This window comes from Oreochromis aureus, linkage group 23 (assembly GCF_013358895.1).
Source record: "Oreochromis aureus strain Israel breed Guangdong linkage group 23, ZZ_aureus, whole genome shotgun sequence".
Lineage (NCBI taxonomy): Eukaryota > Metazoa > Chordata > Actinopteri > Cichliformes > Cichlidae > Oreochromis > Oreochromis aureus.
This window is the reverse complement of record NC_052963.1, coordinates 20,200,141-20,222,633: the sequence shown is the minus strand read 5'-3', so window position 1 is coordinate 20,222,633 and position 22,493 is coordinate 20,200,141. Positions and strand designations below refer to the sequence as shown.

The following is a 22,493-nucleotide window of genomic DNA, read 5'->3' as shown; positions in this document are numbered from 1 at the left end:
TCACTCACTAATGCTCCATTAGCTCAGCAGGACGTGCTCTACATGTACATGTTACACGTGCTGTTTGCACACAGCGATGCAACGCCAAAGCTTCATTTTCATGAATTCCTCATCTTCCACAGCCTGTGCTCGTGTAATCGAGGTGCAGCTCGTGTTTCTGAGCTTTCTAGTGTCAAAAACAAGGGCGAGACTACAAAACCAGCACAAGATTTTTTAAAATAATTTTTAAAAAACTTGCTCTGAGACAATTACTGTCTCTGAAAAATGTAATTTGTGTTGCTATTTTTAAGCTTGAACCCACACAGAGAAGCTTCAGGAAGTCAATAAAGAGAAGAGAGGGATGGATAATTTATTTTAATTAAATAACAAAGGGATGGATCTGTACAGTAACATTTAAGATTGAACTGTAGGTCTGTAAATTTTCTTCAAAGCAGACTTGCTGCACAAATACCAACATGGATATATGTGATGTAAACACTGGTATTTTCCCGAGGAGTACAGAGAAAAGGATCACCGCTCTAAGATAAACTGTGGACAAGAAAGAAAAATAAAAAAATATTACTGGGGGAAAAAAGAAATAATTATCCCCTGTGTTGCTCACACAGTGCTGTTTGGGGGGAGGGATGTGGCTCAGGTGGTAGAGCAGCTACTAACTGGAAGGTTGGTGGTTCGATCCTTGGCTTCCCAGTCTGCATGTCAAGTATCCTTGCGCAAGATACTAACCCCAAGTTGCTCTCTGATGTGTCCATCGGAGTGTGAATGTGTGTGAATGCTTAGATTGCACTTCAGTATAGAAGGAAGTGCTTGTATGAGTGGGTGTGAATGGGTGAATGAGGCATGTTGTATAAAGCGCTTTGAGTATTCCGGGAGAGTAGAAAAGCGCTATATAAGAATCAGTCCATTTACCATTTATAAATTCAAGGGTGATATCTATGAAACTTCAATTAAAGTAATACGTGCCCCTCTTCGTCCCTTTGTTGTCCTCAAATACTTACAGGTAAAATGTGACAATAGGAAAGAGATACAGCTGTTAGATTTATAGATCCCTGAACATCTGATTGCTCTGGCTTAAAAAAAAAGTATAAGGGGAAGTGGATACAGCTGGATTATGAGACACAGGTGAAGCTAATGAAAGACAATGTGTCTGGGGAGGAAGTAAAATTAAACACAAGATGCTAGAGAGGAGAAGCTATCAAAATAAAACAGGAAGTCAGAGCTATAACTGATTACAACTGCACACAAAAGACGACAAGACAGGAAACACAGAGGGAACACTCAAAAATGAGTATTCACACTAAAATTAAGAGTAAATTATAATAGAAACCAAAAACCCCAAACACTCCAGAAAACATAAAAATGAATAAACAAAATTAAAACACTGAACAAAGAATTCATCACTGCTCAAATGTTCAAAAACCCACAATCAGACCTAGGATGATTACAATCTGCCCCGCCGATATATCGATATAAGCCACTGGCTGATATATTGGTATTGACATTTTAAAGGCGTGATAAACAAAAATTTAAAAAGTAAAGAAGAGACAGGAGAAACATCCTTTAAGCGTTCCAAACACGTTGCCCAAACAACCATCTGATCTGAGCAGAGTTGGGCAGAGTGTAAACAAGCAAATAAAAAAACTGCACATAAAAATGTTGGGGAAATCTGTTTATGTTTTGTGCATCTGAAAGAAAAATATCAGCTCATATATCATAGTTTTAAATCACCAAATATCGGTGATGGTATCTGTATTGGTATTGGTCTAAAAACCACTGTATCGGTCAGGCATCAGCTCTTGTTTTTTACTCCTCAGAGAAACGTCAGTTTTTACGTCACATGACAGGAGACAGACAGAATACATGATACCATTTCTACTTTGTGACATCAAATAACAGAGCCAACATCATCTGTCTTCACTGAGGACTAATAAGATACATAAGCAAATGTAACGTTATTTTTTGTTCACGGTAAATATAAAGACGCACAGATTTGGTGGAGATCAGTTTGTACTATACCAACAAACCCTGAACTTCGCAGATGTACAGATGTTTTAAGAAATCCTGAACTGGGTTTGCAGTCTCGGTTTAAAACACGTTTGTGTTTAAAAAAAAAAAAATAAACAAAATGAATAATCTGCTTTCTTCCTCCAAATCACCAAAAGGGAAAACGTGAAATCATCCTACACAGTTTATCTGCTCTTATTGTCATTATGAGTGAATCTTTGTGTTCTGGTTTTATGACACAGGGTCTATGATATAGAAGTGATTTATGTAAACCTCGCCTCCCATCTGTGGTCATCAGAGCATGCTGAAGTGCATCTCTGCGTTTCTAAATGCATATGCATACATCTCCCATTCTGTATGCATGAGTAAATGCACACAGCATGTATGTGTATGTATGTGTGTGAGATGTGCCTGGTGGCAGTGATCCGGGCGTTGCTCGGCGCCATGGTTACACGTAACCGGGTCATCCGGTACACGAGGTAAGTAGGACACTTGACTCTGGCTCCTCATCCATGAGCGCCTGTTTGTGAACTACATGTGTTCGACATGTAATGATGAGCCACACGAGGTCAGTAAACTCTGACTCAGATTACAGATTATAGATCATAGAGGAGATTATGCACTGACTCTAATGGGACATTTTCTGTCCTATATGTTTCCTGTTTGCCTACAACGGATTTCTCAGAAATGGCCAGATGTGAAGTGCATCAAACTTGACCCGCAGCGATTTAAAAGGTTATTTATAGGTTGGAAATAATCACAAGAACACTCTCATCCTCTGAGTCACATATGGGCAACTATTTCGCCATAGGACAAATCTCAACCCGACCTACAACATCTGTAAAAACGAAAACAAAACTAGGGATTTTCCTGCATATAAAAGACCTGAGTGCCCACAAAAGAAGTTCTGACCTTCCACTAAAGGAAGGTCAGAACTTCTTAATCTTAAAATTAATCTTGAAATTAACTCAGTCCTCCTCCAAAGACCCAGTTTGTGCCAGAAAGAAACTCTCTAATCTGTCACATTCTTGTATAATTAAACATATATCTTCTGTGTGATAATACATAACAGATCAAAGATCAGCTGCCTCCTCACTAAGTGCACCCTTAGTTCCTCCATAACAATTAAGTACTAGCCAGGTACTGCTAATCAAATCTGCACATATGTGCACCTCTATAGAAGAAGTTGGGGGTGTGTGCTGGTCTGGAGCATTCAAGTGTGTGTTAACACAGTGACAATCCTCTGAGCAGTGGATGACCCAGTAAATTCACTCCACGGTCAGACCGTGCAATGCTAAGAGGAACTTCAAAAAACCCAAGAGCTACATCTGAGACTCTACAGGCCTCAGTTAGCATGTTAAATGTTGAAGTTCATGATGGTTCCATTATTACCCAGGAGAGCTTCTTCTTTCTAAAAAGGACACGGCAGCACGGCTTAAGTCTGCAAAGCTGCATCTGAACAAACCACAAGACTTCTGGAACAATGTCCTTTGGACAGATTATACCAGCCCAGTGAAGATGTTTGAGCATAACAGACAAAACCAAACTCAGCTTATCAGTACAAACACCTCATACTACTGTCAGAGGAGTGGGGTGTTGATTTGGGCTTGCCTTGCAGGCACAGGACCTGGACAGCTTGCAGTCACTGAGTCGACCATGAACGTCTCTGTATACCAAAGTATTCCAGAGTCTAAGTCTGAGGACATCTGTCTGACAGCTAAAGCTTGGACCAAACTGGGTCATGCAAGCACAGCAGCAAATCTACAACCTGACTGAAATGCTGTGGTGAGACCTTAAAAGAGCTGTACATGAACCTCAGTGAACTGAAGCAACACTGTAAAGAAGAGTGGGCTAATATTCCTCCACATAATTGTGAGAAACTGATAAAGTCATACAGAAACAATTACTTCAACTTATTGCTGCTAAAGGTGGTTCTACAAGCTGCTGAACCATGGGGTGTACTCAGCTTTTCACATAGTTTCTGCATTTTGGTTTAGTTTTTGTACTTGCTGGTTGCCATGAAGGCTGGTGTTATGTTCCCGGGGTTTTTGTGCTGCGTTGAGTTTTGGATTCTTGTGTTTTTACTGAGTTTTTGTTCAAGTTTTTGCCTCCTTCTGCCTCTTCACTGTAATGTCTTTGTTTTCTTTCCATGTTTCACTGATACTCTTCTTTTAATTATTTCCTGTTTTGCATTTATTTTGGTTTTACTTCCTGATCTTTTCCCTCCTTTCAGATCGTCAGCCCCGCCCTCGCTGCTGCAGAGCTCTGCTCTCCCCTGTGTATCATTGTTCAGTCAGACCTGTGTGTTTTTACAGTCTTTACCTACACCTTTCAATGTAGTTGTGGTCTTTTGCTTATTTTAAGTCAGGCCTCTTTCTATATTTAATTCCAGTACTTCCAGTCATTTGCACCAGTAACCTTTCAGGCTGAATGCTGCAGGGAAGCGTACAGAATGTAGAACAGTTGTGACTTACTACGGACGTGATTTTCGGCGCAGTACAGCATGTCAGCAGCGTGGATGAACTGGTATCCTGAACCTCGCACTCTCAGCTCCGCCTCGGTGTATCCCAGAACTATTTTACCCCTGAAAAAACCCCCAAAACAACAAGTGTAAACAAAATTATTTAATAATCAGAATAAATAATCATGTTTGCCAGTGTTATGATGTACTTTGCATCGCACGCCATGGGCGTGAAGTCCAGCTTGTGTTTGGTCCTGAAGATCATGTTCCGCGTCCTGATTTCCAGGATGGCTGGAGGCTGGAGGGGCGTGGCGATGGCAAAGAGTGCCAGCTGGGGCGGCGCGGTTCGGTCGCTATCGCACTGATGCCGGCTCTGGCCGTGAAGGAACTTCAGCCGGCCCTGGATGTTCAGCGCCTGAGAAGGTTTGACAGCGTTAAAACTGCGGTGTTAAGTCATTAAATCCGAGGCATTAACTTCATCTCCGTGAAGGCAGTGAGACAAATGAGAGAGCCCAGAGTGGTTCCTGCTCAGATCGGGCTTTCTCAGCAGACACATAAGTGCTGCTTCCTCTCTCCCTGTCAAGCAACATCAGTCTTATTTACTCTGCTGGGTGATATAGAGAGCAGAAACCACTTCAGGATACACTGTAAACACAGTCACACGACTCTGAGCAGTATTGAAGTGAATGTTACAGTTATTAGAGGTCTTGTTGAGAAAATAAGACTCCTTATTGTCATTCTTTCAGCAGGACAGCAGGACTCTTAAACTAACCCGTAGAAAACAGAAGTGACATGTTCTGTAATATTAAACTTCAGCCAGGACTTTTGATCTGAAGTTATTTAAAGACCCATCCATGTGTAATGGGGGTTATTGCAGAGGTAGACCACAAAATAATCCTTTATTGGCTGGTTAAAAAGGCACTGAAACACAATGTCAGAAAGGTAAACAAACCAGGAACATGAAGAACAACATAGGGTAAGAGACAAAGGAAAAGGAAAGACAGGCTGTATCCACAAACAGGGGTGTCAGGTGATTAGAGAGCTCTGTGAGCTGGGGAGGAAACACAGAAAGCAATCAAACCCAGGAGCAATGAATGTTCCCAAAATTAGTTCCCACGCAAAATTATGGTTGAATTCATGAAATGTACGTGCTGACTTTCTTCTCAAAACCATGAGTATGTTAGTAAATCTGACTCACTGGGAACCATTGGCCTTATGCAATCTCCACACTATCCGTATACTGCCCTGCCCCCATTTCTCAGTTAGCCGTCGGGGCAAATATCTGTCAGTTCACAATGCAACTGTATTCACGCAACAAATGCGAAGAGAAACTTTGCAATTGAGAAATGGAAAGAGCAGCAGAAAGACTCCCTAACTTAAAAGAATAACAGATACGATAAAAACAACATAAAGGGGTGGTGCTGGAGTGAAAAAAGGTTGCAAAGCAGCTTGCAGAGATAACAACAGCAACTGTGGTCAGTGTCAAATGTGTTGGTTAGATATGGAGAGGATTTAGCTCTTTAGTGTCTTCTCATCGGTTATGCATAGCAAACAGAAGGTTTGAACAGCAGGTGGGTGGGGGCATCTTAGAGCTAATCCCTAATATCAAAATATTAGGAACAAGCCCTAAAGGATGAAGTTTTTAAAGCAACATCCAGCAATAAGTTGATGATGTAAACTTTAACGTGTTGTTAACATGTTTTGTTGTCACCTGGATCCACCTCCATCCTTCATATCTAAAGGTTTCTGATAGTGGAAGTTCAGTAAATATCACAGAAGCCTCAGGGAGGCTGTAACAGAGCAGAATGGTTGGATCAGCAGCCCGCAGGGAGGTTTTTACAGCCTCACAAAAACCTAAAAACACTTTCTCCTGTCTGCTGTCCTTTTCTCACCCTGCTGCATCTCATGTGAAGACCCCTCCTCCCTGTCCTCCTCCTCCTCCTCGGTTAGCTCTGGTTAATTGACCTCGGTGGGTTTCAGAGCCTGCAGCCATGATGTCAGGAATCTAGACCCGAATAGCAGGAGGGATTACAGAAAACAAAGCCATAGCAACCGGTAGACCGCGGCAGAAACCTGGCTTACTGCTCACGCAAATGCACGTGTGAGAGGGAGGACTGAGAGAGGCCGGTTCAAAACCCACCACAAGTCCTGCTGAAGTAAATTGGAGCAGGACAACCAACACCTTTAACTCTCTCCTGCATGTGCAAGCCTTCAGGTGTTTCATGGAACATTAATACATTTTTTATCAGATAGAAGAAGCTGCCCTCACCTCTGCTCCAATCTATATTTTTCATTTATTTATTAAAATATTATTTTTGTAACTTTTACCTTAAAAGCCCTAAAAATCTCCACCACTCGACCACGTTATGCTTTTCTTGGTTGGAGCGGCAGTGGCCTGTCTGAAGCGTCCACCCTGAGCCAGCGTTCCCCCAGAGCTGCTCTCACCTGCTGTGGGTGGTGGCGGGGATTAAGGGCATTTTTTTCCCCACGACCCCGAGGTTCTCCTAAGGAGGATTATGGGAGTAAATGGTAGCTTCTGATCGCCGATGGTGATCGCCGAGGTGGCACGCCATACCGCCGGCAGTACAGTAGGGTGTAGTGGTGCGCAAAAGTCACAGCTCATTTTTAAGAACCAGCAGAAACCCCCCCAAAACTGTCCATAATTATTTCTGTAAAGATGCAGAATACTGCATAATAAGACTCTGTGGGCTGTCTGCTTGCCATAAAAGGAAAAATCTGCAAAGACAAATGTGCATCATTCACATGACGAAATTAACAATTAAAGCACAAAAACTGTTTTTATGTACACCCTTAACTAACAGGCCTCAAAACACATTTTTAACATGCTTATTTAAAAATCCTTTCTGCAGCAGGAGGGTGGAGCACTCTGTGAGGTCACACTTATCCATGAATAGAAAAAAATGCCTGAAAGTGAGTGTTTTCCAGTTATCTGAAAAACAGACTTTTGTTCACATTCAATATAAACATCTAACACTGGAATGAGAGAAAATAAAATGAAGATGTTCACTCTTATCTGTTTCCTTGTTAAATTGTTAAAATCTGAAGAATAACACAAAAAGCGTCTCACCAGGAAGCCGAAGGAATTGTCCAACAAACAGCGGAAGCGGCAGACGAAACTTCGCTCCAGGAAGGACGAGTTTTCAGGGGGAAGCTGTTCGGGATTATAGCTCACCAGGCAGGAAGACGTCGACACCGATTTCCCATCTGAGAACGATATTTTTAAATGATATTTTTACCGTGTGTGTGTGTATATATACACAGTCACTGTAACAAGAACGTACACCCTCTGTCTGTTCTAAGGTTTTTATCAGGACATAATCAAATAATCTTTTCCGTATGACTTCATCAGTCTCTCAGTGGATCCATTATGGCCCAGTCTCCATTCAATACTTGAGTTCATTGAGGTTTGCAGGCTTTTGTTTATGCACAGCTCCTAACTGCGCAGCTGTAAAACAAGCCCAAATCGTCATCCCTCCACCACTGTGCACTGTCGTTTCCAAACAATTTCAAGTCCATCACTCTACACTGAGTGACTGTTCAGCTAAGACTGATGTACCTCCATGGATGTGTGCTGTGAAATCAACTGTGAGTTGTGGTTTAGTGGCTGATGTGCAGTCTTCTGTGTTTTCCTGTGTGTGCATGCACTATAACATTTAGACCAACTCTCGAGAGGGTTTAATCAAAGGTCACCTCTTCTGGCCTCTCCGTGACCTTGGTTCAGCAGAAACCAGCACATCTCCTCTCTCTCTCGACTGGATTTGATCTTTCAGCTCTACAGTTTTTACAGAAATAAACCATCTTCGGCCTTTCAGTGCTTCATAACAACACCACACTGAGCCAGTACATCCACAGCTGTAATAACATTTACACAAAAGTCTTTCTGTATATGTTATTTATGCTTGCCGGGAGATTTATAATTCTAATTGGACCACAATTACCAAATTTAATTGGAGCCATTTGTAATCCAGTGTTAAGCCAATAGATATATAACTGAAGAAGCCACATTTGGAGTGTTGTGTTTCTGTTGCCGCTAACTTGGCCTGATTATGAGCTATGATCTATGCTCAATGCCAAACTTTTGTCATGCTTTAATTAACGAAACTAAGAAAAAGGGACTATCCACAGGGGAGAAGTTGTTCTATGAGTCTTTAATTTGATATATCCCAATCAGAAATCCCTCATTTGATCCGACTTAATAATAAGTGAGAGTCCTAATATTATGAGCCATATATAGTAAACTGAGAAAAATAGCATGTGAGCACAATACTCAAATAATGCTGATAGGTGTGGTTAGTTTTATGGGTGATTAACAAAAGTTACACTGTTTTCTAAACACAGGCACAGTCAGTTAATTTCATTAGCAAGTGCAAAAAATAAAACAATTAGTAAACTGTGTGTCATAAACATCAGTAAATCTGTCTGCATGTTTGCTTTAAATATTCTCCTCCCTACAAATGCATGCAACAGGGTCAGTCGATGCCCTCAGATCATCCGCCTAATTACTCTTGGTACAGCCTAGATCTCGGCTTAAGACCAGAGGTGACCGTGCATTTGCCCTGGTTGCACCTAATTTGTGGGACAACCTTCCCATTGCTATTCGCGCGTCCGACTCCATCCAAACATTTAAATCACGACTAAAAACTCACTTATTTAACCTTGCTTTTCCGGTTAGTTAATGAATTTATCCTATACCTCACTCCTATACTATCTTCATTTTACTTAGTTACCATTGTATATATCCCTTCACTTAATATCCATGTGTTTCTATTGATTATGATTTGATATTTACCCCTTATTTAACTTTTATTCTTGCCTAATTAGTGCCATTGACCTGCTAGCATATACGGTGCATTGTTAATGGTCTTTTATTATTCATGTTTTAATCTGCTGTACTATTGTGAAGCACTTTGGTGTACCCTTGGTCTTTAAGTGTGCTATATAAATAAAGTTGTTGTTGTTGTTGTTTATTTAATCCATGCTGTTTTAATTTGGGTCACACAAGAATGTCAAAACTTTGGGAATAAATAAAGTTTCTCTTATCTTGTGAAAGCTGCTCAGAGAAGTCCTTCTGGATCAGGTTTACTGCCTTGCTAACAAGAACACTCCCATTACTCTGGCCTAGACTTAGGCTTTACTTTACCCTCTCTACTCTAGTTTAGTGAACCCGACTATCTTTGTGAAGCAGACCTGGAGGATCTGTTGGGGGTTCAAGGCTCACAGGGGGGTTGAGGGCCCAGTGCAGGTTCCTCTTGAACTCCTGCTGGTCATCAGTGTGGATCAGCTCAAACACACTCTGGTGCATCACATCAGTCTAAAAGGGCAAAGAAGAAGAATTTAAAGGTCAGTCAAGGTGGAACACAAGTCAAATTTTAACCCTAATGAACCTTTTTATTTTATACAGTAATGCAGACCAAAGACCCCATGAGTAAAGGTGGATGTTCTGGTGGAGCAGGCACTATCAAGAGGTACCCTGAGGGGTGCGCTTGATTCCGTTTGCCTTGAAGTGGAGCCAAGAGAAATCAAGTGTCACTGTGACTTTGCTTCAAAGAGCTGAATCTGAGCCAGAGACCTGCTGCGACTCCGATATCTGTCGTCCAGACCCACCACGACCTGGCTTTGGACCGCAGTGAAACAACACCCCACCCTCCTCCCACTGTGGGAGGGGTCAGCGCGGGGTCACAGAGAGGAATGTTGACAGGTCGAAGTGTGACATGAAATGCGTTTCAAACATCAAACCCAGAGAGGGAGTTCATATCATACAGCCAGTACTGCAGCTGATGAATGGATGTTACCTTCACTCTTATTATTTATTCTGTCCACAAATATGTGAGAAAGCGGCTAAAAGAAATAATAAAATCAGAGAAAAACCAACGTTGTTTGTCTAGTTTACAGCAATGAACTACATTCACATTCAAAATATAATTACTTTGACCCGAAGGTTTCCCAGCTAGAGTGTAATTATGACACTTCCCATGATAGATAGTTACAGAAACTAAATTTTGTCTTCAGAAGTCATGAGGAATAACATGCCTGCGTGCAAAAATATTAAGAGTATGATGATAAAATTCTTTGTGTAAATTCATAGGGTCATTAAAAATGACTGAAGTTACAAAAAACAAACCAACTGATAATTCAGAGGGGGTCAGGTGGGAGGAACTGATCTTTCTGGAATAACCTGAGTGGATATGAAGATGACCATTATTGTATTTCTTTGCATTAGCTGGTCAGTTGGAGATAATGGGTATCATGGTGGTGTTTATCGACTTTCTCTGTTACACCAGACTTTCTGCTTCTGGCCTTTCACGCATCGTGTGTCAGGGTATGGCTGCATGGGAGGTAAGAGGTGGACTCAGCAGACAAAAAGTAAACTCAAAATCCAGCTTTAATGCTGATTGTTCACAGGAACAACAAAAAAGACAAGTGGCGACTCGAACAATAAACACACAAGGGAACGAAGCCCGGGGAAAACCGGTGGGGAACAAATCAGTTATAACGAAACAAAGGAAGTTAAACTCAATACAGGGCACATGAGACGAGAGACTACCAAAATAAAACAGCAAATAACTATACATCCAGATAAGATCGGATATACAATTTGACACAACTAAACAAGATAGACAAGACTGAGGGAAGAGGAAGGGAGCTAATCAACCTAAAGTGATTTAAACTAGAGACAAAATAGGGAACCGGTACCAGGGATCAAACTAATAAAAAGAAGGAAATAAAGCATTATTAACAGAAACTAGGAACATTAACCCATTAACGTTGCTTGATGATACCCCTTGAACAGGTAAATAGCTAAAAAACAAGAAATAGCAATAGCAAGTTAGACCAGGAAGTAGAAACAAACAGAGAGGACATCGGGCACAAAGAATATTAACAACACCAGAACGAAAATAGAAATAAAAATGAAAAAAAAAAAAAAAAAAAACTCCACAAACAGATGATAAAAACCCCAGGGCTGATTTTATAAAACACTCTCATAGTCAGAGGATCCCCTTTTTATTTTGCTTTTATTTTATAAGAGCAGAAACTTGTCTAACACCCTCTGTGAAGTGAGCTTCGGTTTCTTCCTTCAGGACGTGGGAGTACAGTCCTTTATATCTCACAGGATGGGGTATGGATTTCCTTCTCCATTATGTTGTATCATGCTTATCTGTTGATGACTCACCGACTGTGAACCAAATCTACTTATGAGTACAAATAAAGTAACCTGAACTGCTCCTGAGCACATGGGGGTTAACTTTGGCAGGCCCTGGAGCCAGATATTTCATTCTCTCTGCTAATGTTAAACCTCAATTGTCTGCTCTCCTTCATAACTTGTATCGCTGGTTTTATTAAGCCCAATAGTTGTCCTTGTTAGGATGCCTGGGTCGAGCCAGAGGTTTTGAGTTTGTTATCATTTCTAGTCTCTGGTTTCTTAAGTTCTGTCTTATGGTTTATGTCTCTGTCTTCTCTAGTTCCTCTGTCTCCCCTGTCAGCTGTATCCCCTTGTCTAGTTCGCGTCTCTGTGTATCCTTTGTTGCTATATCCCCGTGTCCAGTCAGTGTCTGTGTCTGCCCTGGTCCCATGTCTCTGTTCTCTCTGTTACAGTGCGTGCCTGAGAGTCTGTGTCTGTAAGTTCAATCTGTGTTATGTTTCCTGTTTTATTTTGAAGGTCCCTGTCTTATGTTAATATATCTGGTTTTGCTTCCCCTTGTCCCGTTAGGCCTGATTTGCCCCAGCTGTGTTTCCCTCCTGTTGCCCATTCCCTGATTGCTCCCTCTGTGTATTTAAACCCTGTGTTTCTTTGAGTCAGTGTCACGATCTACCGTTCACCTTGCTGTGTGGTCTGTCTGTCTGTCTGTCTGTCTGTCTGTCTGTCTGTCTGTCTGTCTGTCTGTCTGTCTGTCTGTCTGTCTGTCTGTCTGTCTGTCTGTCTGTCTGTCTGTCTGTCTGTCTGTGTTTATTTTGGATTCTCAGTTTTGTTACTTTTTTGAGTTTAACATTAAAGCTGTATTTTAAGTTCACCTTAAAGTCTTCAAGTGTCTGCACTTTGGGTCCACCATTCCTGCCTGCACACAGCCTAACCTAACAGAAGATCGCGACCAGAACATGGACCCAGCAGCACTCGCCCCGTCTGATGAGCTCAGGGAGGATATAATTTATTCAGTGGAAAAATTATGTGACCTGTGGCTGAATCATCCAGGGGAGGAATTTCAGCGTGCTGTAGCGAACCGGCTACAGCGACTGGTTTCTGGTCTCCCCTGGCTTTTGGACTCACTTCACCCACTCATACAGGAGTTTTTCCTTAATGAGCTTCATCTGCATGCCCCTGTTGCTACTGCTCACCTACCCAACTCGGAGAAAGATGTGCTGCCCAGCCTGCCGGACTTGGAGTTGCCCGGCCCATTGGAGCCATCACCGAGGAGGAAGCGGCGGCCGCGCCACCGGCGTGTCACCCCACAGCCGGACTTCGGGATGTCAAAACAGCCGGCTGTGGTGAGTGAAAAGGACACTTTTTCTGTTTCTTCAGGCCATGGGACTATTTATTCTGGGGGTATATTTTTTGCATCAGCTGCCCAGCCACAGCAACCTGCCTCTGCTGGAGGGTCCGAGGGGCCCGTCCAGCCTTCTGTTCCCGCTGGGGGTTCTGGAGAACCGCGCCAGCCTTTGTTTGCCTCCGCTGGAGGGTCCGAGCGGCCCGTCCAGCCTTCTGTTCCCGCTGGAGGGTCCGAGGGGCCTGTCCAGCCACAGCAACCTGCTTCCGCTGGAGGGTCCGAGGGGCCTGTCCAGTCTTCTGCCTCTGCTGGAGGGTCCGAGGGGCCCGTCCAGCCTTCTGTTCCCGCTGGGGGTTCTGGAGAACCGCGCCAGCCTTTGTTTGCCTCCGCTGGAGGGTCCGAGCGGCCCGTCCAGCCACAGCAACCTGCCTCCGCTGGAGGGTCCGAGCGGCCCGTCCAGCCTTCTGCCTCCGCTGGAGGATCCGAGCGGCCCGTCCAGCCTTCTGCCTCCGCTGGAGGGTACGAGGGGCCCGTCCAGCCTTCTGTTCCCGCTGGAGGGTCCGAGGGGCCCGTCCAGCCACAGCAACCTGCCTCCGCTGGAGGGTCCGAGCGGCCCGTCCAGCCACAGCAACCTGCCTCCGCTGGAGGGTCCGGCGGCCGTCCCAGCCTTCTGCCTCTGCTGGAGGGTCCAAGCGGCCCGTCCAGCCTTCTGCCTCCGCTGGAGGGTCCGAGGGGCCCGTCCAGCCTTCTGTTCCGCTGGGGTTCTGGAGAACCGCGCCAGCCTTTGTTTGCCTCCGCTGGAGGGTCCGAGCGGCCCGTCCAGCCTTCTGTTCCCGCTGGAGGGTCCGAGGGGCCCGTCCAGCCACAGCAACCTGCTTCCGCTGGAGGGTCCGAGGGGCCCGTCCAGTCTTCTGCCTCTGCTGGAGGGTCCGAGGGGCCCGTCCAGCCTTCTGTTCCGCTGGGGTTCTGGAGAACCGCGCCAGCCTTTGTTTGCCTCCGCTGGAGGGTCCGGCGGCCCGTCCAGCCTTCTGTTCCCGCTGGAGGGTCCGAGGCCCGTCCCAGCCACAGCAACCTGCTTCCGCTGGAGGGTCCGAGGCCCGTCCCAGTCTTCTGCCTCTGCTGGAGGGTCCGAGGGGCCGTCCCAGCCTTCTGTTCCCGCTGGGGGTTCTGGAGAACCGCGCCAGCCTTTGTTTGCCTCCGCTGGAGGGTCCGGCGGCCCCGCCAGCCACAGCAACCTGCCTTCGCTGGAGGGTCCGGCGGCCCGTCCCAGCCTTCTGCCTCCGCTGGAGGGTCCGAGCGCCCGCCCAGCCACAGCAACCTGCCTCCGCTGGAGGGTCCGGCGGCCGTCCAGCCTTCTGCCTCCGCTGGAGGGTCCGAGGGGCCCGTCCAGCCTTCTGTTCCCGCTGGAGGGTCCGAGGGGCCCGTCCAGCCTTCTGTTCCCGCTGGAGGGTCCGAGGCCCGTCCAGCCACAGCAACCTGCCTTCGCTGGAGGGTCCGGCGGCCCGCCCAGCCACAGCAACCTGCCTCCGCTGGAGGGTCCGGCGGCCCGCCCAGCAACAGCAACCTGCCTCCGCTGGCGGGTCCGGCGGCCCGTCCAGCCACAGCAACCTGCCTCCGCTGGAGGGTCCGAGCGGCCGCCCAGCCACAGCAACCTGCCTCCGCTGGAGGTCCGGCGCGCCCGTCCAGCCACAGCAACCTGCCTCCGCTGGAGGGTCCGGCGGCCCGCCCAGCCTTCTGCCTCCGCTGGAGGGTCCGGCGGCCCGTCCAGCCTTCTGCCTCCGCTGGAGGGTCCGAGGGGCCCGTCCAGCCTTCTGTTCCCGCTGGAGGGTCCGAGGGGCCCGTCCCAGCCTTCTGTTCCCGCTGGAGGGTCCGAGGGGCCCGTCCAGCCACAGCAACCTGCCTCCGCTGGAGGGTCCGGCGGCCCGTCCCAGCCACAGCAACCTGCTTTCGCTGGAGGGTCCGAGCGCCCGTCCAGCCACAGCAACCTGCCTCCGCTGGAGGGTCCGGCGGCCCGTCCAGCCTTCTGCCTCCGCTGGAGGGTCCGGCGGCCCGTCCCAGCCTTCTGCCTCCGCTGGAGGGTCCGGCGCGCCCGTCCAGCCTTCTGCCTCCGCTGGAGGGTCCGAGGGGCCCGCCCAGCCTTCTGTTCCCGCTGGAGGGTCCAGGGCCCGCCCAGCCACAGCAACCTGCCTCCGCTGGAGGGTCCGGCGCGCCCGTCCAGCCACAGCAACCTGCCTTCGCTGGAGGGTCCGGCGGCCCGCCCAGCCACAGCAACCTGCCTCCGCTGGAGGGTCCGGCGCGCCCGTCCAGCCACAGCAACCTGCCTCCGCTGGAGGGTCCGAGCGGCCCGTCCAGCCACAGCAACCTGCCTCCGCTGGAGGGTCCGAGCGCCCCGTCCAGCCACAGCAACCTGCCTCCGCTGGAGGGTCCGAGGGGCCCGTCCAGCCTTCTGTTCCCGCTGGAGGGTCCGAGGGGCCCGTCCAGCCACAGCAACCTGCCTCCGCTGGAGGGTCCGAGGGGCCCGTCCAGCCTTCGTCGCCACCACCTGCGGCTCCCATGCCGTCGCCTGCAGCGCCATCTTCGCCTGGTCCAGCTTCAGCTACGGCTTCTGCGTCGCCTGGTCCAGCTTCAGCTACGGCTTCTGCGTCGCCTGGTCCAGCTTCAGCTACAGCTTCTGCCTCGCCAGCTGGTGGGCCCGAGGAGCCTGTCCAGCCACCAGCTGCTTCGGCTTCGCCTTCGTCTGGTCCAGCCTCTGCTTCGGCTTCGCCTTCGTCTGGTCCAGCCTCTGCTTCGGCTTCGTCCTTGCCTGGTCCGGCTTCGTCCTCGCCTGGTCTGGCTTCGGCTTCGGCCTCGCCTGGTTCAGTGGCTGCCACGCCGCTGTCCGGACCACATCCTGCGCCTCAACATCGCAGGCCTCTGATTAGGCGTCCTAGCCATCATGGACGGCCTACTGACCTGCTCTGTCGCCGCCGGTGCCTCCCGCCCGGTCGGCCTCCTGACCTGCTCCGTCGCCGCCGGTGCCACCCGCCCGGCCGGCCTCCTGAACTGTTTTCTGGGCTCTTGGGCCGTCAGCCTCCGGGCCGCCCCCCTGCACTGACCGGGTTTGGACTATCGTGCCGTCAGCCTCCGGGCCGGCCCCCTGAACTTTGTTTGGACTGTTTTTCCTGGCTGCCTGCGCCTGTTGTGAGCCTGTTTTTTGTTGTGTTGTTTTTCGGGCTCTGGTGTTTGCACTTTTTGTTTCTGGCTCCTTGTGTTTTGGTTTGTTTCAAACCCTCCATCCTGATAGCGTGATCTGATGCTTCAGCTTCCACACTGTATGTAAAAATGTCAGAATAAAAACTATTCCCATTAGAGTGACAGAACTGTAGGAGTTTTCTTTGCGTTCAGCTGACACCATCACTCACTTTTAGTAAACTGACTTAAAGTAAAATGACCTGGGTAAACTTTCTTTTTATTTTTTTAACAGCGCTCTGTATCTTTAGTATCATTATTACATCCATACAATATTGATTGTAAATAAGGTTAGCACGTTGTTAAAGCAGGCCATAGAAAAGGCATCATACGTTTTGTCTGTCTGTCTGTCTGTCTGTGTAAGTTTATTTTGGATTCTCAGTTTTGTTACTTTTTTGAGTTTAACATTAAAGCTGTATTTTAAGTTCACCTTAAAGTCTTCAAGTGTCTGCACTTTGGGTCCACCATTCCTGCCTGCACACAGCCTAACCTAACAGTCCTGTCACACCGTGTTGTGCCTGTTATGTAGGAAAACAAATCTTCCTCGTGTCCCTCAGCTGTGTTGCTTCATCATGCGATTGGGGTCTCCTGGGTGTCACCCTACGTCGGCTTGTTTCCAAACACTGCACGTGAGCAGGAACGGCAGCTTCACCCCGGATTTGAGCTTGTTTAGTAAACGCAAGGTGACGGGCCTCAGGTGGATGGGGAAGTGAGGGGTGAAAGGTCACGTTCACACCCTAATCCGTGTGTGTTTGTTTACAGTATGCTCACATAGACTGTGTGAATATCTAAACCTGCAGGCCAGATTTAGACGCAGATAGACAGACTTTGGGTAATTTGATAATCGCGTTGTCCAGAATGAGATTAGACTGGACGCAGTGTCGCCTCGTCGTGAAGCCAATTGGATTAAACCTCCCGCTCCATATGTGCGCTTCCTTCAATCCTCTCGCTGCTCTCGCAATCCTCTTCATCTCAAGAAAATAAACAAAGGCAAAAAGAGCAGGAATGACCAAACGAGTGGACAACAAGGGTCGCTCAGATCCTCATCCAAATTTCCACCAAACTCCAGCATTTTCACTCCAGGGCCTGTCCTACTTCTTGCTGGGATTCTGCTTTGCTGTGTACCTTTATCTGAGTCGAAGCTCCAAATGGTTCATTCTTCAAATCTGTGCTTTGATAAATGATATTCAGTTTTTTGAATTTGAGGATGTTTTATAAGGTTCTGTAGTATCTTTGTATACGATGAGGAAAAAACCAGCGTCCACATAAAAAGGAAAATAAAGGCCTACAATCCTCTTGAGGTATACATTTTTGTACTTTACCATCACGTTCTTAAGCGTTAACAGATTTGTTGACTGATACTATTAGCTAGAAACAAGGAGATACAACACTCTGTCTTCTTGCTGTAACCATAACGACATCACATAATCCAAAGTCTGACCCCGGTTTAATCATCAATTGTAGGAATTTGTTACCTGATGGAAGCCGAGGTAATCCTGGATGGTGTGAGAGCAGAAGAAGATGATTCCCTCAGCTGTGACCACCAGAACGAAGCCGTTCAGGACCTGTGGAGAGAAAACTTGCCGATTGTATCATCTCACTGATGGTGATCACGTTTGTGATGTGACCTGATAAAACAGGAATGGGTCAGCGAGGTAAGTTTTGGATAAGTTTAACATGCTTAAAATGCTGATATTCTTATGAAGTCACCGATAAATATTGTACAAATATGAAAAAAACAACTTTCATCCAGCATCTGATATTCCATCATGATCTCAGCCAACAGCGTTCAACAGTATAACTAAATATATGAATGAGTTATAAACAACCCCACCACCCCCGACTCCACACAGCTACCATGTAGTGCTATCTATCCACAGAGTTCAAAGTCAGACATTTTAAATGTGACAGTCACTTTTGGGGGCAGCACGGTGGCGCGGTGGTTAGCACTGTTGCCGCACAGCAAGAAGGTCCTGAGTTCAATTCCACCATCAGGCCAGGGTCTTTCTGTGTGGAGTTTGCATGTTCTCCCCGTGTTTGCGTGGGTTCCCTCCGGGTACTCCGGCTTCCTCCCACCGTCCAAAGACATGCAGCTTGTGGGGATAGGTTAATTGGATAATCGAAATTGTCACTAGGTGTGAATGTGCGAGTGAGTGTGAATGGTTGTCTGTCCCTGTGTGTTGGCCCTGCGACAGACTGGCGACCTGTTCAGGGTGTATCGCGCCTAAGCGGAAGCGAATGGATGGATGGATGGACAGTCACTTTTGGAGGCAGCCTCCAGTGGCCACTAGAAGAAATGCAGTTTTAGGTACAGACGCTGCAGCTTATTTAAATCTTTCGCCTTCACATGTGCTACCCTTAGTGTAAAAAAGATTAACTGAGAGTCCCACACTCGTCTCGCTCATGGCCTAACCCACCATCGCCCAAGGACACCGTGTGTGGAACTGAGACACTCCAATAGCTTTTACATAACTGCTTCATTTTGCACTCTGAGACTAAGAACGACCTCCCTTTTGTTCTGTAATTATATGGAATAATCTCAGCAGAAAAGCTGCTTTCTAGAAATTTCATAAATTAAATTTACAATGTCATTTAGCTGGAGGTAAAAAAAAGCAAATTAAGACTTCTGAATCTCAAACTCCAGCTCTGATTAGTTCATAGAGGACCAGGAAGAGTACAGGCTGCAAAACAAGAGTGAGCAGAGAGGAAACAAGCAGGGATGAGACTTCTCCCCGGGGCCTAGAAAGAGGCTGGAGAGGAGAGGATGTCAGTTCAAAGAGAAGTCATGTGGCGGAGGAGGAGGTTGGAGGAGAAGGAGGTCACTACTGAATGACTAACACCTCCATCATCGCTCCTCCTCTCCCTCCTCAGAGCCTCAGGGCACCGTGAGGAGGTGATGACACGGTGTCCCGATGCTGCCGAGAGTCACAGCGGCATGCTGCCAGCATCCGCCCACACCTCTCCGATGAGGACCAAGATGCTTGCGACCTCCGTAGAAGCAAAGTCTTTATATGAACGGACACGCATGCCGCAGATGTCCCCGCTTTCCGCACGAGGCCCCGGATGGGTTTCAAAGACTCGGATCACTGCTGCTGGGTCAAAACTCAATGTTTGCTTTTGAAACCTCTTTGAAAATCCATTGCAAGATGTCAAAAATGCATTAGCATCAGGCCCGGAACGAGACGGGGTCTCTCAGCTGCTGAATAATTCACACTGTGGAGGCAAGCGGGGAGTGGGGGTCTCACTTGAGGGAGGTGGGGGGGGGGCAGCAACCCAAACTCTGATTTCTTCTAATAAAACCTTCATCCACCCAACTGTCTGTTCTGCTTCACTGTAATCACTGTAATCAGCTCACAGTTGATCATTATTTTTGCTTTAAAGACTGTCCTTTTAATTATACTGCCCCCTTATCATTTTTACAACTACCGAGTACCCTAATTCTTTTAAAAAATGTATTCTACATTTGTAGAATACATTACATTGTATACATTGTATTCTACAAACTGTGAATTTATTGCTAACTACAGGTTTAAAATAAATGCACTGGTCTACAGTTTAGACTCACACCGATCAGCTGCAGGTATATTAGCAACAGATAAAGAGGGACGGCTGCAATTTTTACCAGGAATGTGTAAAAATTCCGCTTTCCAAACTAAGCAAAGATATTTCCCACAAGTAATAAATAACAATAATAATAATAGTAATGATAATAATAATAATAATAATAATAATAATGATGATGATGATGATAAAGCAGCTGCCAAACATAATTCGAATGCAAACCTGAGTCCAGCTTAAGTGTGAGAAACCAGTAAGTGTAGTTTTAACTATTCACTTTTATCATATATGGATTATCATTTATGGATCTACAGTTTTTACTTATTTTCTGTCATGTATCACATGTTCCAGAGGTGCTCACAATTCAAATCATGTATATGCACAAATAATCCCTCTGAGACAAAAACTCGGGATTCAGAATGCTATAAACCCTCAGTCTCCCCTAGTTTTTCTACTCTTGGTTCTTTATGATGTCATAGGGAGCGGATTTCCCTACTGGCTGTGTAGGTTCTCAGTCATCCAGGTCATGGTAACCTAAGGAGTTTGGAAAGAAAAGCGACTGGACTTCTTTAACCAAATGGTGGAGAGTCTGGTGGGAGTCAAGAAGGTCGTTGACCCACTTTTGATCATGTCCCTAATATGATATCCCTGATATGGTCATCTCAGGTACAGAAGTCCCATGCACCTGCTGTTCAAAAGGGCCTGTTTGTGAGGGACAGCCAATCAGAAGAAAACTTGCTTAAAGGGGAGGAGCTAAAACAGCTCACTTCAGAGGAGGAACTGAAAGGCTTAGAATAAATAAGGATCATTTTGAGCTGTGCATGAGGAGAAATGAGGAGAATACACCTGTTAAAAAACAGACGTTAAAATATTAAACAGAATAAAATCTGTATCTGTGCAAAGTGTGCAAACACACACACACACACATGCAGTACACAGTGTAGTGGCACACATGTTCTGTGTATAAATATTTACAGTAGCTTCTTCTGTCTGCAGGTCGGTCTCTGTCTCCAGAGACTGAGACCGAGTGTGTTTGCGTGTGTGTTCGTGTTATAAATGTTTGTGCGTTCCCTGAAAGACGACAACCCAGTGGCAGCAAGCAGTGCCAACAAAACACAGGAGAACTGTGTGTGAGTGTGTGTGTGTTTGTCTACTCCAGCCTCAAAGACGAATTTAAAGCTTCGCCTCGTCTAATCCGACCCTCTCCTCTTCCTGTTCTGTGCAGAGTGCTCTGAGTCGGCTGTCAGTCCTCTTTATCTCTGCTCCCGCACACACAATCAGCACTGGGCTGTGTGTGTGTTAGATTCAGGGCTATACTGTGAAACATCCTAGAATACTTTAAATGCTTTTAGTTTATTTCCACCAACACACTTTGTTCGTCTTCACTTCAATAATAGATGCGCTCACCGGCTCTGTATAATTCATGGATTGCTGTCTGTAATGGAAGAGAGCAGCTGAAGACAGGAAGGTGCAGCCTTCCTCCTCCTCTTCGTTGCTGCTGCTCACCGAGCCCTTGGGATCAATGCATTTATCAATAAACAGATTGAGGTCGGTGAACTCTGTGTTAAAGTCCGTCTCTAAAAGTATCTGCATTTTATAACTGGTCAATTCAGACTTTTATTCTGAGTGCCCTCTATGGGTTATATACCAGTACCAAAGACACTGAATAAAAATGTCAGCCATCTACCAGAGTGACCTCCAAACATTGTCTTTTCTTGAGGTCTAGTTTCGGTTGTTTTGCTGAATCAAAAGTTTTGCTGACACTGAAGAGGTACATTTCAAGTATATCCTATTACATAATGTGTGGACTACATTGCCGAACTTCCTAGCAGCAGAAGGTTTATGTTTCACATCATCCTTTCATCGACTGGAACAAAATTAAACAAACAAAATGGAAAGAAGAGCCATGATGACACCTACGTAGGGCTGGGCGTAAATCGCCTAAAATCCATATCGCGGTATAATTTGAAGCATGTGCGGTAACGACATATATATCACGATATTTTCTTTTCTTTGGTATACCAAAGAATTCTGGTTGTACTAACTGACCTCGAACCGATTTTATGTGGTACACGGCGCTCAAAAATCTGTCAAAAAATGTTTAAGTACGACTTTGGTAAGCCATGAAGGCGCACCGCTTGATAGATTGTCGGAGCATTATGGCTACCGTAGTCAGGAGCCTCGCAGAGTAATCTGGGTCCAAAACTCCGTCCGCAAAACTCCGAAAGTCAAATGAACACTGCAGCATCACTGAGAGTTAAAAACTGTCTAAATTCTTTCATCTTTAATAAAATGATCAGCGTCCTGTTTTACCAGGTGTAACAATCAAGTTTAACATCCAGGCTTCCATGAAAACAGAATTTATCCATGAAAACAGAATTTAGAGGCTAGCAGGAAGTTAGCTCGCTAGTTTCCACCTAAACATGACATACCATGTTCTGACTGAAAGATTTCTGAAAAATTTAAACGTACAGCTTTGCTATCACTTGCAACATAAATGAAAACAGAAAACTAAACAGCAGTGACTTTTTTAGGGTTGCTGAAGTTGGACTAGCTGGTATATAATGATGTGCTATGTGATTGCTAGCGACACAGCTATGTTAGCATAACATAAAATATGTGAAGTTGGAGGATGAATGCTAACCTTTTTCCACTCGATAAAAGTTAATGTGAGGGTTCCTGATGGTTAGGGACAAATGCAGTCGCATGGCAGGATGCTGTAAATGGATCAAACTTCAGTCAGG

General features: G+C 46.1%; 1 protein-coding gene across 2 annotated transcripts in view; it reads right to left on the bottom strand.

Annotated features, from left to right (window-relative positions):
- The window catches only part of LOC116316847 (aryl hydrocarbon receptor-like), a 55,352-nt gene that overhangs the window by 12,642 nt on the left and 20,217 nt on the right, over positions 1 to 22,493 (bottom strand). For both annotated transcript variants that reach the window (XM_031735497.2, XM_039607319.1), the window contains exons 4-8: positions 17,667 to 17,756; positions 9,671 to 9,794; positions 7,551 to 7,687; positions 4,672 to 4,877; positions 4,476 to 4,585 (exon numbers count right to left, since the gene is read on the bottom strand). In XM_031735497.2, coding sequence (XP_031591357.1) covers positions 4,476 to 4,585; positions 4,672 to 4,877; positions 7,551 to 7,687; positions 9,671 to 9,794; positions 17,667 to 17,756 — 667 coding nt within the window. The remainder of the gene's footprint in view (positions 1 to 4,475; positions 4,586 to 4,671; positions 4,878 to 7,550; positions 7,688 to 9,670; positions 9,795 to 17,666; positions 17,757 to 22,493) is intronic.